Source organism: Pristis pectinata, chromosome 7 (assembly GCF_009764475.1).
Source record: "Pristis pectinata isolate sPriPec2 chromosome 7, sPriPec2.1.pri, whole genome shotgun sequence".
Classification (NCBI taxonomy): Eukaryota; Metazoa; Chordata; class Chondrichthyes; order Rhinopristiformes; family Pristidae; genus Pristis; species Pristis pectinata.
The window spans coordinates 88058212-88076710 of record NC_067411.1 but is presented as its reverse complement, the minus strand read 5'-3'; the positions used below and the strand labels follow the sequence as shown (position 1 = coordinate 88076710).

Here is an 18499-nt window from a genome sequence, read left to right as displayed (position 1 = left end):
CTGAACTTCTAATGATCTGCTGTAGAACCCCAGACCCAGTATCCACCACTATAAGAAAAGTGCTTACATGTTCCCCACATTTAAACCTCTCCTCTCCTAACCCTTCTCTACTGATGCTGCTTGGGTTTCACAGGGGCCAGAAAACTTGGCAGCAGAAGGGAGGTGGAAGATTTTAGGTCCACAAAATAAATGAATTTTCCAGCACTCAGTGGGTCAGGACATGAAGTTGTGGAGAGATTGGAATTTTGTTAATTGTTTTATGGTGAGTCTGTGAAATGGAAAGCCTTTTAATAACTTAAAATTCCCCCAGTATTTCACTTTTCTTGATATTTTGTCAATATTGAATGCTGTTATATTGCTTTGTGTCAAATCTTCCATGTCAGTCATAAATATGTATCAATATTGTAAACTAGCTGAAACCCTAAAAGGACAAATGCCGATAAGGAGGCCAGACAGTAATCAGATTAATTATCTACGTCGGTACAGCATATCCATTCTTTTGCATTGTCAGACAGCAAATGTTTGGTTACACAGATCATCAGCTGAATGGCCATTACATCAACATCTGGAGGTTGCTTGGATTTAATCTCATTTCAATACATATTCTGGGCATTATTTGACTTTAAAGAAGAAGGTTTTTGAATTTTGACCAGATAGAAATGAAAGATTCCTGATAAAAGGTAGCAGTGATCTTGGGTGAGAGGTCCAAAAGATGGAATTCCAATACTTATAGAAACCTTGGGTCTACAAGAGATCAGGTTGTGTGAATCGATGTATAACCATAAGAGGTATCTGAGTCATTAATGCATTTGGACAATATTCTTGAGCCTAGACCAGAAGGTCATTTAACTTCAAAGAGAGTTCCTTAAATGTAAGCTAAAGAATTGTATTCAATAAATTTGCAGGAGACTTACAATTTCCAGACATTACCTCACAAATATGAAACTTGGAAATTTGGGTTTCCACAAGATTGAACCACAAAACTTAGTTACAAAGTACAAAAATCAGACATTTGTTGCAGTGGACTTGCAGAACCTGCAGTCCACATTTTGCTAATGTTGTCAAGTGTTGGACTTCTCATGTAGTTGAGTGCAAAAAAAGAACTCTATTTGCTCTTATCCTCACCAGTCTAGCTGTAGTAGTGTTACGGACTCAGTGAAAGTCCCTTTAAGATTGAGAGTGTGTGTGTATGTGTGTGTGGGACGTGCTTACGTCAATAGAAGATAAAGGACGTAATGACGTTGTTGAAGAAGGCAGAAGAAGGAGAGAGAGAGAGAGAGAAGGGAGAGAGACACCAGCCTGCTTGTTTTCTCTATCGATGGATGAGAAACAATAACTGTGTTTGCCACTGAAATCCATGTATGGAAGTTGGAAGTAATCCGGTGGAGTTCACTTTGTTGCTGACCTGTAGAAGGAAACAGGTATTTGTATGTGGACGACCACGGTTCGGATGCTTTTCGGGGTGAGGAAGTCACTACCGAGTAAACACTGAAGTGTCGTTTGGGTTCCATTGTGGAACATTTGGATTTCGTATGTACTCTCTCTATGTTTTTCTACATCTACATCTTATCTTCAGACAACGGTGGTTGTTGAAGAAGCCCTTGCTCATGTTTCACCTTATGGCTTGCGGAACTGAACTTTAAGAACCATTCAGGAACTGGGAGTTTTGGACTTTGTCACACACATACACGAAGAGTTTAGTTTTGGGGTTAACGTTCGAGGTTTAACATTTTTGAATTCTAACATACTAACATTTTTACTTTTATTTTACGTATTATCATAAGTAGTGATTAATAAAATAGTTTTTAACACTGAATCATGCTCAGTGTGTTTCTTTTGTTGCTGGTTTGTGACAAAATTGGGGGCTCGTCCGGGATAGTTCCCAAGGTTAACGAGATTCGTCCGGGATAGTTCCCAAGGTTAACGAGTGTCGTCTGGGATTGTACCCCAGATTGACGAGATTTGTTCGGGATTCAATCCAAAGATTTTTGAGGGAGGTCTGATAAATTCTTTTTAATTGGCTTGTGTGTGTGGAAACCAGCAGCAATGGATATTAAGGCATTTTTGGAGTCACCAACCCAAAAAGGATTGGAGGTGGCGAAAAAGGATGATTTGATAAAGATTGCTACAAGGTTAAACCTTACAGAAGTAAAGCAGTCTATGAGAAAGGCAGATATTCAGAGATTGATAGCTGGCCATTATGTGGAAAAGAAGATGTTTGAGAAGGAAGTGTTAAAACAGTTTCCTGGCAGTGAAATAGCAATTTCTGAGGCACAGGTGCAGCTGGCAAAGAGATTAGAGGCTGAACGAGAACAAACCCAGTTAAAGATAGAGGCTGAACGAGAGCAAAATAAATTAGAAGCTGAACGAGAGCAAAATAAATTAGAGGCCGAACGAGAGCAAAAGAAATTAGAGGCCGAACAAAAGATAACTCAGATGAAGTTAGAGGCTGAACGGGAACGAGAGATAATTCGGTTAAAGTTTGAGGCAGAGGAGAAGGAAAAACAGAGGCAGCATGAGTTACAAATGAAGCGTAGGAGTTCGGAATCTGATTCTGATGATGGTTTTTCAGCCAGCAGGGAGGTTCGATTAGTCCCTCCGTTTGAAGAAGATCAGGTTGATCAGTATTTCCAACATTTTGAAAAGGTTGCTGTGAGTTCAAACTGGCCAAGGAAAGGATGGGCTCTTATGGTACAGAGTGTGATTAAAGGTAAAGCTCAAAAAGCTTATTCTGCTTTGTCTGCTGAGGATGCAGCTGATTATACCAAGGTAAAACAAGCTATATTGAAGGCCTATGAATTGGTCCCTGAGGCTTATAGACAAAAATTCAGAGACTTGAGGAAATCTGCAGATCAGACTTATATGGAATTTGCCAATGGAAAGAGAATATGTTTTGAACGATGGTGCCTGGCTAAAAATGTAGATGGGGATTATGATAAATTGACAGAATTGATACTAGTGGAAGACTTTAAAAGATGTGTTCCAGCTGAATTAACAACATATTTAACTGAAAAGGCAGTGGAAACTTTACAAGAAACTGCTAGGTTGGCAGATGATTATGCTTTAACCCATAAATCCAAATGGGGACAACCTAAAACCTTTCAAAAGAGTTACAAAGACAATCCAGGTAAACCGGAGATTAAATTGGGAGGTAATCAAAAAGGAAAAGATGAAAAGAAGCCAGGGCTGGAGAAACCTGTTGAGCGTACTTGTTATTACTGTAGGAAACCTGGCCACGTGATATCTAATTGTGCCCTTTTGAAGAAAAAGAAGGAAGCTGGGCCCAATGCTTGCTTTCAGGCAATCAAAAATCAAAAAGGTTTAGGAGATGCTGTTAAAGATCAGTCCTTGCAAGAGGGAAAAGCGGAAAAGTTGGAGGAGGTGAGAAAAGAATTCCGTTCGTATGTATCAGAGGGTTTTGTTTCACTGAATGATGAGTCACCCCAGGTGCCAGTGAAAATTCTTAGAGATACTGGGGCTAGTCAATCTCTCTTGCTGGACAGTGTTTTAAATTTTGGTGAAGAAAGTGACACTGGTGAAGTAAATCTAGTACGAGGCATTACAGGTGAGACCATGTCTGTCCCTTTTCACAGGGTGATTTTAAAGTCAAAGTTCGTAGAAGGACCAGTCGAGATAGGGATAAGACCTAGTTTGCCAGTGGAAGGAGTTTCTTTGTTATTGGGAAATGACCTTGCAGATGGAGAAAGTGATCCTGTGGTACGGTTAACGACCAAACCAAGGATTGATGAGTCTGAGAATGATCCAGATGTTTACCCATCATGTGCGGTGACTCGAGCTAGAGCTAAAGAATTAGCCAAGACAGACAGTCCGGTGCAGTCTGATGTAGTTCCTTGTGACAGTCCTAAACAGGAAGAAAATTATGATGCCTTATCTGAGACTTTTCTGTCTTCACTGGAGGATCAACATCCTTATAGTGAGCCTGAATTTAAAGATTTGTCTTTGTCGAGGAAGGATTTTATGGTGGAACAGACAAAGGACCCTGAGTTGACAGAATTGAAAGAAAAAGCACTCTCATGTGAGGAGATTGAAAAGGTGCCAACTGGATATTATGTCAAAAATGGAGTGTTAATGAGGAAGTGGAGATCTCCCCATGTCCAAAAATTTAAAACTCGGTTGGAGAGAGTCTGCCAGCTAGCGAGAGAGAATCTGAAAACAAGCCAGATAAGAATGAAGACATATTTTGATAGACGTGCTCGGCCTAGGACATTCGCAGTGGGGCAAAAGGTGTTGGTATTTTTCCCTAGCCAAAATAATCCCTTGCAAGCTCGTTTTTCTGGACCCTATGTTATTGAATCTCGAGTGACTGATCTAACATATATAATCAAAACACCAGATAGACGCAAGAAAACACAACTCTGTCATGTAAACATGCTAAAACCTTATTATGAGAGGGATTCAGTTGTGGCTTTGGTGGATGATGTAAAGGTTGTTTCTAGAATGCCTGATGTTGATGTTGAGGAAGGCCAATTTAGACCAAATATTGTTCCATCGAAACTAAAAAAACAAAATATCATGGAGAACCTTGAAACGAAGTTGGACCATTTGCAAGTTTCACAAAAACAACAGATGAGAGAATTAATTTTAAAATTTAAAAATCTGTTCCCAGATGTTCCAAACAGAACATCGATAATTACCCATGATGTTGATGTTGGGGATGCAAAACCAATCAAACAACACCCATATCGAATGAATGTGGAAAAAAGTAAACTTGTTGATCAGGAAATAAAATACATGTTGGAAAATGATATTATTAGACATTCTAGTTCAAATTGGAGTTCGCCCTGTGTTATTGTACCTAAACCTGATGGAACTGTTAGATTTTGCACAGATTACAGGAAAGTGAATGCTGTAACAAAGTCAGATGCCTACCCTATTCCTAGGGTGGATGATTGCATAGACAGAGTGGGAAAGGAAAAATTTCTTACAAAGATTAACCTATTAAAAGGGTACTGGTGTGTTCCATTAACAGATAGAGGACGAGAGATTTCAGCCTTTGTAACCCCTTCTGGATTGTATGAATACAATGTTTTGCCATTTGGAATGAAAAATGCTCCGGCAACATTTCAAAGAATGATTAATTCAGTGATTCATGGGTTAAAACATACAGATGCCTACACTGACGACTTAGTGACTGGGAATGATACATGGGAGGATCACATCTCTGCATTAGAAAGGTTGTTTGAAAGACTTTCCAAGGCTAACCTTACAGTTAACTTGGCTAAAAGTGAATTTGGCCGTGCCACTGTGACGTATCTTGGTTATGTTGTAGGTCAAGGCAAGCAAGCTCCTGTTCAGGCAAAAGTTCAAGCAATATCTGAGTTCCCTATTCCCACAGGTACGAGGACTGTTAGAAGATTTTTGGGAATGGTTGGATATTACCGAAAATTTTGTAAAAATTTTGCTGATATTGCTCTTCCCCTAACTAATCTTCTGAAGAAGGGAGTAAAGTTTGTTTGGACAGATTCTTGTCAAGAAGCATTTAAGAAGCTGAAAGCCATTTTATGCTACCATCTTGTGCTCAGAACACCTGACTTTGAAAAGCCATTTTCATTAGCAGTAGATGCCAGTGATGAAGCTGCAGGAGCTGTGTTGTTGCAGAAGGGTGACCTTGATGATATTGACCATCCTGTAGCTTACTTTTCAAAGAAATTTAATGAGCATCAAAAGAATTATTCCACCATAGAGAAAGAATTACTGTCGCTTGTTTTAGCCTTGCAACATTTCAGTGTATATGTTTGCACCGCTCAGAAACCATTGACTGTGTATACAGATCATAACCCATTGGTGTTTCTGAGCCGAGTCAAAAACAAGAACAGAAGGCTGTTAAACTGGAGTTTAATTTTGCAAGAGTTTGATCTCATGATAACTCACATTAAAGGCAAAGATAATGTGATTGCTGATTGTCTTTCCCGATGTTAAATGGGAAACATGTATCTGTACTAATCTGATAGTCTGTAGTTGTGTAGCATGATAATTATTAACATTACTAACTATGCGCGGTTAAAATTTTCTTGGGAAAATTTTTTGTTTTAGGTGGGAGGTGTTACGGACTCAGTGAAAGTCCCTTTAAGATAGAGAGTGTGTGTGTATGTGTGTGTGGGGCGTGCTTACGTCAATAGAAGATAAAGGACGTAATGACGTTGTTGAAGAAGGCAGAAGAAGGAGAGAGAGAGAGAGAGAAGGGAGAGAGACACCAGCCTGCTTGTTTTCTCTATCGATGGATGAGAAACAATAACTGTGTTTGCCACTGAAATCCATGTATGGAAGTTGGAAGTAATCCGGTGGAGTTCACTTTGTTGCTGACCTGTAGAAGGAAACAGGTATTTGTGTGTGGACGACCACGGTTCGGATGCTTTTCGGGGTGAGGAAGTCACTACCAAGTAAACACTGAAGTGTCGTTTGGGTTCCATCGTGGAACATTTGGATTTCGTATGTACTCTCTCTATGTTTTTCTACATCTACATCTTATCTTCAGACAACGGTGGTTGTTGAAGAAGCCCTTGCTCATGTTTCACCTTATGGCTTGCGGAACTGAACTTTAAGAACCATTCAGGAACTGGGAGTTTTGGACTTTGTCACACACACACACGAAGAGTTTAGTTTTGGGGTTAACGTTCGAGGTTTAACATTTTTGAATTCTAACATACTAACATTTTTACTTTTATTTTACGTATTATCATAAGTAGTGATTAATAAAATAGTTTTTAACACTGAATCATGCTCAGTGTGTTTCTTTTGTTGCTGGTTTGTGACAGTAGACACAGCTGTCAGGAAACATTCACAGAAGAAACATTGTTATGATAAAGTCCTATTAAGAGGTTGATTTCTTGCACTTACCTACCAGCTGTCAATTAAATATGCTGGAGGAAGTCATGTCTGGCACATTCAAGTGAATTTTTTAAAGTGCTGATTACTGCCAAACAGTTCCTCTGGCTCTTAAAAGTTAATTTCACAATTAGTGTCGTCCCTTTCTTTCAGAATCTAATTTTATTGCAAGAATTTTCAAAAAAATTCAGAATTTCTTTTAACTATTTTATCTCATTTTCTTAATTCCACTGTTTTTTCATCACTTCTTTTTCTTTCTGTATACATTTTTACATTGCATAAGATATTCTAATTTATACTGCCTGGTTTAGGTTCTGTGTTATTCAGTTCAATCTGAAGATTTAAAATATGGCTGCTTAGAAACCAGATCAGAAACATTTAAAACATCATTGCACGCAATGCTAGCACCAGTTTGGGTCTCCCCTGAAAAAAATTGTAAGCATTTGTCATATTTCCCACCTCAAAAGAAGCAGTGAGCCTTTCTAGAAATGACATGAAAAGCTTGGAACTGCCACATTATTGCCATTATGTTCTCTGGGAAGGGATCAAATTTTTAAGGACTTCTTCATATGACAGCCACGGGACAGATGCATAAAGAACAGCTATGGAACTGAGGAAAAACATGTCGAAGTGGCGACACAGTCATCTCCACATGAATCAGAATCAAATGTCTGCCCTAATGAATTCCTGTGCCTCGAGGGCTGCACATCACCATGAGATGCAGGATGATCAACGAAGCACAGGCTGCAGCATGTTGCAGTGAGGTTAAGAAAATAAAAATGCTGAAATCATTGATGACCAAAATAATAATGAATTTGCATATACAGGTTGAAGCTCTCTAATCCGGTATCTCTGGTGGTCCACCATGTTTTGAATCTGTAGTACAGATCTATACTAATTAACTAATTCTAACTAAGATCTAAAATTAACTGTACTAATTTGTAGCTAGTTAACCTACCACTGCAACTTTTGCAATCTCTGTCGACACCACTTCCGGCTTACAGAAACCCTGGCTAATGGATAGTTCTCAGGATGCTTACATGACCTAGGGAGTATCTATACTTAAAAACAACAGTTCTCCTGCTCAGGGGAAGATGACTGGAGGCAATTTCAACCCATATTAGCTCTTAAATATCATATGTATTGCAAAATGAGGTTGACAAATGTTATGTGCTATACATCAAAGTCAGAATAGAAACACTTTACTTCAGGGCTCTGCAGGTTTGCTCTTTGCTTTTTGTGATTGTCACATGACAGTCATTTTGTTGATGTGGGAGGTTTAGTTAAGGACATGGGGGGGGGGGGGGGGGGTGAAATGTGGAGTGCTGAAATTGTAATGTCATTGCGTCCACATCTGATGCTGTGTAAAGGTCAGACCCTCCAGCATGGATCTCAGCTGCGGGTGCCGGGACATGATTTCACCTGGAAATGATCCATTTTTGCATTCTTGGGGTCTTCTTTTAAAAAAAAGGAATTAATTGATCCAACTTCCAGGTCGCACTGTTGCTAAACCCATTCACATGCCACAGATCCCACTGCAGAACAGTAAAGAACAACTATGCAAGTGAAGGAAGAGACACTGGAGACAGGGACCTCCAGGTCTCAAAAGCCTACAAAAATACCTGTGGGTAGTTATCAATACAATGTTTTTAATAAACTGGATAGCAAAGCAGATTTGGAAATATAACATAAATGCCAGGAAAGTAAAAGTATTTCACTCCCAATTTTAAATCTTTATAACGTAATTTGCATTTCATCCTGGTACTTACCATCTTCTGGTGTTGCTGCTGGCTGGATTTGTAGAAGTTCAAGTAATCCTGGTGTATTGGTCCTGTTGGGTGACTTTGATGAAACATCACACCCAATTAGAGCAGCCTTTTGGATTTCTGGAGTACTGCCATTGAGACAGATGTCTCCTAATATACAACAATACAGCTGATTTAGCTGCAAGGGCCAAACATGCAGATCTGTGCTCACATTTTCCTAGAATTAAAATATGACATGTTGATTTCAAATTTTTATTGTGTATAATGCTAACAGCAAGAATTGTCACATTGGTCCCTCCATAATAATGTTATCCTATTGAATAGGCCAAAAGAACCTCAGTTCTTTGTGGCACACTTAATGCATACAAACCAATATAGAACTGTGAATTTGTTGAGGAGTGCCTATTCCTTTGTTCTTGGTAAAGCTCAACCAATTTGGCTGTGATATCAAAAGTCACAGCTCTGTGATAGCCGGAGCTGTGACTTTTAAGCCAAAAGGCAGATGCAACAACCTTTATATATTTAGTCTTTAACATAGTAAAACATTCTAATTCTGTAGTGTCTGAAACGAAATTTGACATTAATCCACATGTCACTTGATGAGTATAATCAAAGATTTTAAGTAGTACCCTAAAGGGAGAAGGGAAAGGAAGGGAGACTGAGATGTATAGGGAGGGAATAAGACTGCTTAGGATCTAGGCACTTGAAGACATAGCTACCAATGGTGGAATGATTCAAACTGAAGATACAAAAGAGGCCAGAAATGGAAGACTGCAACAACTTTGAAGGGTTAGGGTTAGAGAAAGTGCCAGAGACAGTGAAGGGTGAGACTATGGAGGGATTTGGAAATAAAGACGAGAACATTAAAATCAAGGCATCGAAGGCAAGGCCACCAAAAGAGGTGAGAGGTGAAAGAGGCGAGAGGTGAAAGAGGCAGAACAAGCAATGAAATGGGCAGCAGAGCTTTGGATAAACCCCAATTTATGTAGGTGAAAAGTGAAAGGCTAATCAGGACAGCATTGAAATAATTGACTAGAGTTAACAATGGCATGAGTGTGGGTGCAAGAGAGAGGTGAGTTAAAATTTAAAGGAGTGAAATCAAAGGTTGTAACAGAGGTGAAAGCAAGTAGTCTTGGTGCTAGAGAGGATATGTGGTTGGTAGCTCACCATATGATTTTCAAAGTCTTTCCTTTGTTCATTTCTCAGGATGTAGCTACTGCCCAGCAATTCATCTCTGATTGACCCTAGGAAGGTGGGGGTGATCCACCTTCTTGAACTGATTCAGTGCTTCTGGTGCAGGTATTCCTCAAGTAGGGAGTTCCAGGATTTACCCAGTGATAAAGAAGGAAAAGTGATAGCAGGAGTAGTCCACATTGGCCTCTTAGACACGTTCAACCATTCAATATCATGGCTAATTCTCTACCTTGTATACATTCCTACTTAATCCTCACAGTTCCTATCAATTTTAGCTTGGAACATATTTAACAAGTCCTCTGGGGTAGTCAATTCCAACTTGAGGTAACTTGTTTAAGGATAGGAGAGAGAGAAGATTACTGAAGGTATATTTCTGTGACTATCAGGTATGTATTTGGGATCCCTGTGATCAGTGTTTTGTCTGCGTTTCTTGTTTTATATCTGGTTGGCAAAGATATGGGGTGAAATGTGCACAAGTGAACATTTTCCTTCATTGTGTTTCTTACATAATATGGCTAGAAGCAATCTAATTCTGGGAATGAAATAGCAACACAAATACATAATTGGCCAAAGGATGCAAATAAAAGAACTGCAATGAATCTACTGCAATTCAGACTGGAGGGAAGCATACAGTGGTCCCCAATCCTGCTAAGTAACCATGATCAGGGCTTGGGTATAAAGCATATAATTCAAAGTCTGTGGATGATGTGAAACTTAAGAATGTAGTAAACAATGCGGCTGACAATAACAGATTATCACAGTGAAATGGGAAGATAAATGATTGAGGGAATTTAATACAGAGAAGTGTCAATGATACATTTGGTAGAAGTAATGAGAATCAATATGAAACAAATGACATTATTTTAAAGGAGGCTCAGAAGCAGAAAGACTTGGGATTGTACACAGACGAATTTTTAAAAGCGACAGGAAAATTGCAAAGATTGTCTTAACAAAAAAGAAACCTTAGCTTTTATAGATTGCGGAATAGAATACAAAAGCAAGAAACTCAACAACTTTACTTATATAACACCGGTTAGACCTCAGCCATATCGCTTTTGACTTAAGAAGGATATCAAGATCCTGAAGAGGGTGCAAGTTTAACCAAATGGTACCAGGGATGAGGCACCACTGATGTGGAGAGACATAAGAAACTGAGATTATTTTTCTTACAACAGAAAAGACAGTGAGGAGAACGACAGAGCAGATCAAAATCAAGAATAATTTTTATCAAGTAAATAAAGAGGCAATTTCCTACAGCAGATAGGCCACTAACTAGTAGGCACAGATTTAAATAGATTATCAGATTAACCTTAGTAAGATATAAAAAGTTGTTTCTAGCTGCAAGTTGTTTTGATCTGATCTGGAATACATGACCTGGAAACTTATTCAAAAGAAAGAATTGGATCAATACTGAAGAGATAGAAAGAAATCTTCAAGGTTCCCTCTGGTACAACCCTCATCTTAGCTCCTTTTAAGTCTAAGGGATGCAGATTTAAACAGTTATACTTTTTAAGTACTTATTTAATTCTTTCTTTCTTTTGAATAAGTCTCCACTACTGTTGCAGGTACTACATTCCATATCACATCAAAACAGCATGCAGTTGAAACAATCCTTCTGTGCTTCATCATTCTTTGATTCTGTAAGCTAGCAGTGCAGAAGAATAACTGAAGGCTGCCTTTGTACTCCAGGATAATCTTGAAATATTACTACTGTCTTACTTTGCTTGCTCCTGCTAGACCTAGAGTTGAGTGGCTTAAACTAGCTGTCTTCCATTGTTTAAATCTGCATCCCTTAGACTTATAAGGAGCTAAGATGAGCGCTGCATTAGAGGAAATCATGAAAATAAAACCCTCTTAATTGCATGTACTAGCCCAACTCCCCTCCGTAATCAGACCAAAATATCTTTAATGCCATCCGTGACTCTCCTACCCCTTCTCTCTGTAAAAAGAGAGCCACATTATCTTAAAAATCAAACAAATGTCAAAATCTTCAGATTCCGCTGCTATCACAGCCTTGATCTTCAAGTGGTCCCAACTTCTAGCATTGGCTGGGTACCATAACATTTTGAAACTCTCACATACCTATTTTGGTGCCTTTAAAGATCTAGAAATGAGAACTCTTGACTAAAGGAATGCCCTTGTAATAAGTCTTCTACAGGGACTTCCCAATATGTTCATCCCAGAAAGATTTCCATTGCCTTGTCTGCTTTCTAACTGTTTCACACTCTCTGGCTGAAGTTAGTTAGGGAGTTCATCAGAACCACTTCAGTTTCCCAAAGTATATATATTAAAGCTTGATAGAAGGAGGATTTTATGCAATAGAACAGAAAATGCTGTCAAAACTCAACAGGTATATTTTGTGGCAAGAGAAAGAGAATTTACATTTCAAGTCAATGGCCTCCAGAGCTGTTGCCTGGCATGCTGAGTCTTTCTAGCATTTTTTGCTTTATTTCAGATTTCCAGCAGTAGACTATTTTGCTTTTAGGCTTTATGGAAAAAATTCATTACCACACAGAATTCTTAGAATATTGTTTTTTAATATTTGCACTGACACAATACAACTTTACCTGCTTTAAATTGTGAACACTAAAATGTGTTATATGATTTATACCCAGCTCTTTCAAAGCTTTCAAACAAGCCATGTTTATCTTGGCTGCTTCACTAAGGAGCAGCAAACCAAGCGCAGAATCAATCCTAAAAGAAACCAAGATATTATCATCATTTATTTGCATGGTTATCTTTATTGTTTTTTGTTTTATCTTTTCTTGCAATGTACAGTATATAGGTACTTTGACAAATATTATAAACTGTACCATGAATTTACTGATGTTCTTACTTTGCATCATTTCATAGGTTATACCAATTGCAATAATTTAAAAGATTACACATTAAAATCCATGAGTTTGGCTGAGAGGATGAAAGTACTTTGAGTTTAGATATAGTTTTAATGTAGTAAATTGGCTCCAAGTGCTTTAACTAGCATTATCAGACAAAATTTATCACGAAATCACATCAAAGAGAGACAAGATGGAAGGATGATCTTAATCAGGGAAGTAGGTCATAAAGCAGGAAAGGAGGAAAGTTACAGAGGGGGAAAGCTTTAGGGATGGAAGTCCAGGATTAGGGGCTTGGGAACTGAAGGCATGTCTACAATAGTGGAGCAACTAATATTAGAGATATGCAGGAGAACAAGATTAGGAAAAGGTAGATATCTCAGAGGGTTGCATAGTTGATGTTTCTCAGGGCAAAGTCATAGGACCACTACAATTTATAATAAATGCTAAAGACCTAAATTTAGGTATATAATTTTTGTATGTGGATGAATTGTAAATAGTAAGAAGGCTAGTAGCCAACTTCAGGAAGAAACAGTGGAATCTGCAGATACATAACAGATAATACGTAGTTCAGGAATAAGGAGACCATACAATATCAAAAAGACATTTGGCCTTCAGACCTTTCTTGAGACAAGAATACACATAGCATTACCATTAATGGATATTCAGGTGAAGTCAAAGGAACTTAATTTCAGAAGGACAGAACAATTCTACTACGTTGCATGCATAACGTAAACAACAAAGATCAAACTTGTACCACATCTGTCTCGTAAAAGGAGGAATTTGGCATAATGTAATTGAATAGGAGCATAAAATATCAGATGGAATGAACAAAGTGAGGAGAAATATTAATATGTTCAGCATCTTTGAAACTAGAAGGGTTACCAGGCCCAGTTGAAATCCATTCCAGGCTACCTAAGGGGAGGAAACAGCAAAGGCTCTGACCATCATTTTCCAATTCTTTCTGACCATTGGCATGGCACCAGAGGAGAGCTAACATTAAACTGTTGCTTAAAAAGAGAGAGATTGAAAGATCAAGGCCAACCTGACCTTAGGAAAAGTTCTCAGGGACAATATTAATCAATTAGAACGGCATATAAATAAAACCACAGTCAGCATGGCTTTGCCAAGGGAAGATTGTGTTTGACTGGTCTGATTTTTTTTTGAGGTGGTAGTGTGGAGGATTAATGAGGGTAACTGGTTTGTTGTACTTGAGCAAAGTCTTTGGTATGATCCCACATGACAGACTGCTTAATAAAGTTAAAAAACCACGAAAGCCAAGAGAAAGCGACATTGGATCTAAAATTAGCTCCATTGCAGTATAGCAAGGGTAATAGTTGGTGGGTGTTTTTTATGACGACTGTTTCCAGTCCAGTGGGCTAAGTGGGAGTTTAAATTTATTTAGTAACATATATTAGTGGTTTTAAAATTAAAAGCAGGGTATGCTTTAAAAAATTGTGAATTTTATCAAAATTGGCTGTATGATTGATAGTGAGGGGAAAAGCTATGGAATATAGGAAGATATCATTTGATTAATTAAGCAGACAGAGAACTGGATTGTAAAATTTTATCTAGAGAGAATTATGTCTTAATGTATTTGAAGACAGGAAAACAAAGCACACAAATACACAATAAATAGTAAAATATTGAGAAATATAGAGGAACAGAAGGCTCATGGAGCGCATATGCAGAGACTCTGATGGTAACGGGACCAATGACTGTGAAGGCATCTAGGTCACTTCACTTTATTAACCAAGACCATCACCAATTGGGCCACAGTGCACAATTTGGTCACTATATCATTGGAAGAGTGTGACTGCACAAAAGAGATTACAAGAGGGAGTACAGAGATTTGCAGGAATGTTCCTCGGAGTGGAGAAATTTAACTATAGGGTAAGATTGGATGGGCTGAAAATGTTTGCAGTAGAGAAGGGTGACGGGAGATTTAATTGAATTGTCTACAGTTATAATGCGGTTAGATAGAGCAGATTGGAAGTACCTATTTCTCCTGGCAGAGAAGTCAGTAAGCAGGGGACACAAATTTAAAATAAATGGTGGAGACTAGAGTAGAAATGAGGTCTGTAACTCACACCCAAAAGGGGGCTGGAGCCAGAAATTCTCAATTCATTTGAGAAGTACTTGGACAGACACCTGAGGTGGTGCAACCTAAAAATCTAACATGTTGTTGGGAAACTGCAGTTGAAAATTGGGAATAGTGTTCTGAACCACTTGAATATTTTCAGTTCATCAGAGAGGATCAGCATGAATTTATAGAGAGTCACGAATGACCAACCTGAAGAGATGAATAAAGCTGTGGTTAATAAATCATCTATGGATGTTCCTGAAGGCATTTGGTAAGATCCATCATATGAGACTGTCATCTAAAGTTACAGCCCATAGAAGTGAAGATTGGCTAGGAAATTGACTGAACAACAGATGAATGCAGAGATAATGATGTAGAATGTGACTACTGTAGTCTCAGAAGTATTGTTTTATGGCTGCATTCATATACAGTTTTTAAATGTTGGATTGAAAGCTGTGTATACAAGTCTGCCTATGATACAAAGACAGGTAGCACTAGAGGCAGTGCAGAAGAAAGCATTAAACCACTAAGAGATATTAATAAAAGAGTGAATGGGAAAAATTGTGGCAAATTGGAAATCACACTTTTTGGATATAGAAAGTACAGAACTGAGTGCATTCTAAATATAGAAAAAGTTAGACCTCATCAGAGTCGAAATGGATGTAGGCTTCCATATACATGGAACACTAAACATTAAAATGTTGTGGACAGACTTAGAAAGTATATACAAAGGCCAACGGAATGCTAGTCCTAATATCTAGCATACTGGAAGTGACTAAATTTAACAAAACACTGATCAGTCCCCATCTGGAATTTTGTGAGTTTGCAAGGTACTTCCACTATTGTCATTTTTTCAATATAATGGGATGTTTCAACATTATAGCTTCTCTAATCCCTACTCACCCTTGTATTTGTTGAACTGATGAAATTAGATACACCCTAAAGACTAACGTGTGATGGTTACTGTGGTACTTGGAAAAAAAATAGCCAGTGGTTAGATGCCACAATGTGCCAGAACACTGTGCCACAGCCTCCTATCACTGTTAATTCTAAAAGGGATTGTTTCCTTGAACAAAATGTTATGGACCCAACAAAGGAGCAGGATATTTTGGATCTGGTAATGGATAATGAGGTAGATTTAATAAATGACCTTTGAATAAAAGATTCTCTTGGAAGAAGTGATCGCTGTATGAGACGGCTTTGAATTCTGTTTGACAGGGAGAAACTTTGGTCACAAAGAATGTGTTCAGCTTAAATACAGGGAAATACAATGGAATGAGGATAGAGTTGGCTGGAATGGACTATGTTGATGGATTAGCAGTTGAGACAGAAGGCAAAAAGTGGCAGACATTTAAAGTGATATTCATGATGCTCAGTTAAAATGAATCCCAATAAGGAAGAAAGATTGTAGGGGAGATATGAACCAACCATAGTTAACCAAAGAAGTTATAGATGGTATTAAGTTGAAAGAGAAAACATATAAGGCGGCAAAAGTTAGCAGAAGACCTGAAAATTAGGATAAATTCAAAGCATAACAAAGGAGAACAAAAAAAGATAACTGATAGACAATAAACTATAAGGACAAACTAGCAAGAGGATAAAAATAGATATAGAGTTTCTTTCAGTGTATTCTTTGATTTTCGATTTCTGACCAGTTGTGATGTAACTCAGCTTATTTTGATTTTTCTTGCCTCGGTTCTCTCTCTAGTTACACCTCATCCAGACAGGCTAGCTGCCAATAGAAGCCTTTACCACCCTCTCTCCGCTAACGCCAATCTGTTTTGTCCATTTTCCCTTAGTCTTCCCTCTATCACAGCAGACATTCTCATTCTTCTCCCCACTATTCACCCTTCTCTGCAAGCTAAAACAAGCCTCTTTTCTAAATCTTGCTAGTTATAACAGTGTCATTGATCTGAAATGGAAAACCTGTTTCTATCTCCATAGCTACTGCCTGACCTTCTATGTAGTTCCAGCATTTTCTCTGTTTTTATTTCAGATTTATGGCATCTGCATTTTTCTGATTTTCAAAAATTCTTCCCTGGTCTGCGAACTAAGAGGCAATCTTAATGAATACAAATCTATCAGCAATGATTTTGTTTCTCTGAAATGTATTAGCTTATTTTATGAAATTTGGAAACAAATCGATTGCTTTAAAAAGGAAACCTACCAATTAGCCTTACAGAGTTGTTCCTTTAGGAGAAGATGCTTCAGAACGTCATCCAAGAGTTGCATCTTATGCTTCACACAAATCCAAACCATAAGGCATTCCTTTAGCACAGGGCTGATGTTACATTTTTTCTGTCTAAACTCATCCACTTGCTGAGGAGACTGACAATCTCTTCTTAACTGAAGAGGAAAAAGGACATTCCAGTAATGTACTATATATACTTGGTGATAATCCCCTTCAGTTGAAAACAAACGGAATAAAATGAAAGTTACAGTGAGCAACCGAGTTGTATAAATAAATAGGTTAACATAGTTATGAAAGGAATTTGAATTGAACAAATCAAGTTTCATATGATAACATTGTTCTTGGCAATTTCCATGCTTATACAATTTTTTTTAGTGTTGTTTAGTCATTAAAAAAGATAGTCTGCTACCCTCCCCACACTAATCAATGCACCAGAGAAACTTTCAAAACTGCATATAAGCCAAACAGAAAAAAAGGTCCATGTACAAGGATATGAATAGCCATTGTATTGAGCAAAACAGCCATTGGACCTACAGTATCTCTGTGCTTTATACGCTAGATGAGTTGCATGTGATAAGATTCTTTCCCATAGAAAATGTATCATTAATGCACTGACAGGATTAAGTTACAGAAATGATTTTACTTTGTGTAATTACATATCTTTGATCTAGGACTTTCATGTACACCAGTTCTTCAATTATAATTTATTACTATTTTATCCTAAGTTCCTGATATAGTGTATGAATGAAAAAGGATACACAGCGTGACATTGAAATGCAGAGTAGTACATCTAATTTTTAAAGACTGTGCTTTTGAGGGAATGTAGCAAGATGTTGAGTCCTGGAATAGTATGTTTATCGTATAGGTGAGATTATGCACTAGTTTAGAAAACTGGCAGGTGATTGCAATGAAACATACAAATTCATAAGGAGTTTCACGGATTTAAGATAAGCTATCTTTATTAGTCACATGTACATCGAAACACACAGTGAAATGCATTTTTTTTTGTGTAGAGTGTTCTGGGGGGCAGCCTGCAAGTGTCGCCATGCTTCCGGCGCCAACATAGCATGCCCACAACTTCCTAACCTGTACATCTTTCGGAATGTGGGAGGAAACCGAAACACCCGGAGGAAACCCACGCAGTCATGGGGAGAACGTACAAACTCCTTACAGACAGTGGCTGGAATTGAACCCGGGTTGCTGGCGCTATAATCTTGAACCAGGGGTAACAGTGGCAAAATAAGGGGCTGGACATTCAGGACTGAGGTGAGAAGTAATCCCTTCACCAGAGTGTGATAAATCTTTTGAATTTTCCATCCAAGAAGGTTTCAGAGGATCAATTGCCAAGTACGTTCAGAGATTGATAGATCTTCAGATATTAACAGAATCAAGGGATATGAGGCTAGTGCAAGGAAGTGGCACTGGAGTAAAAGGTCAACCATCATCTTACTGAATGGTGGAGCAGGCACAAGGTTTTCACCTGCTTCTACTTCTTATGTATGCACTTATGTATATTTTCTCTGTGTTGTATCAAGTCAGCATTCTCAGTTGAGTTCAAACATGCATTCTGTACTTTCTTTCATAT

The 18499-nt window shown here is 38.2% G+C and overlaps 2 protein-coding genes across 2 annotated transcripts in view; one reads left to right on the top strand and one right to left on the bottom strand.

The window, feature by feature from the left end:
* tmem232 (transmembrane protein 232) overlaps positions 1–18499 on the bottom strand; it is a 61489-nt gene that overhangs the window by 16215 nt on the left and 26775 nt on the right. The window contains exons 10-12 of the mRNA XM_052020655.1: positions 16891–17069; positions 12374–12500; positions 8616–8829 (exon numbers count right to left, since the gene is read on the bottom strand). Coding sequence (XP_051876615.1) covers positions 8616–8829; positions 12374–12500; positions 16891–17069 — 520 coding nt within the window. The remainder of the gene's footprint in view (positions 1–8615; positions 8830–12373; positions 12501–16890; positions 17070–18499) is intronic.
* LOC127572845 (calponin homology domain-containing protein DDB_G0272472-like) overlaps positions 1–18499 on the top strand; it is a 168228-nt gene that overhangs the window by 127122 nt on the left and 22607 nt on the right. The gene's annotated exons all lie outside the window — the stretch shown is intronic.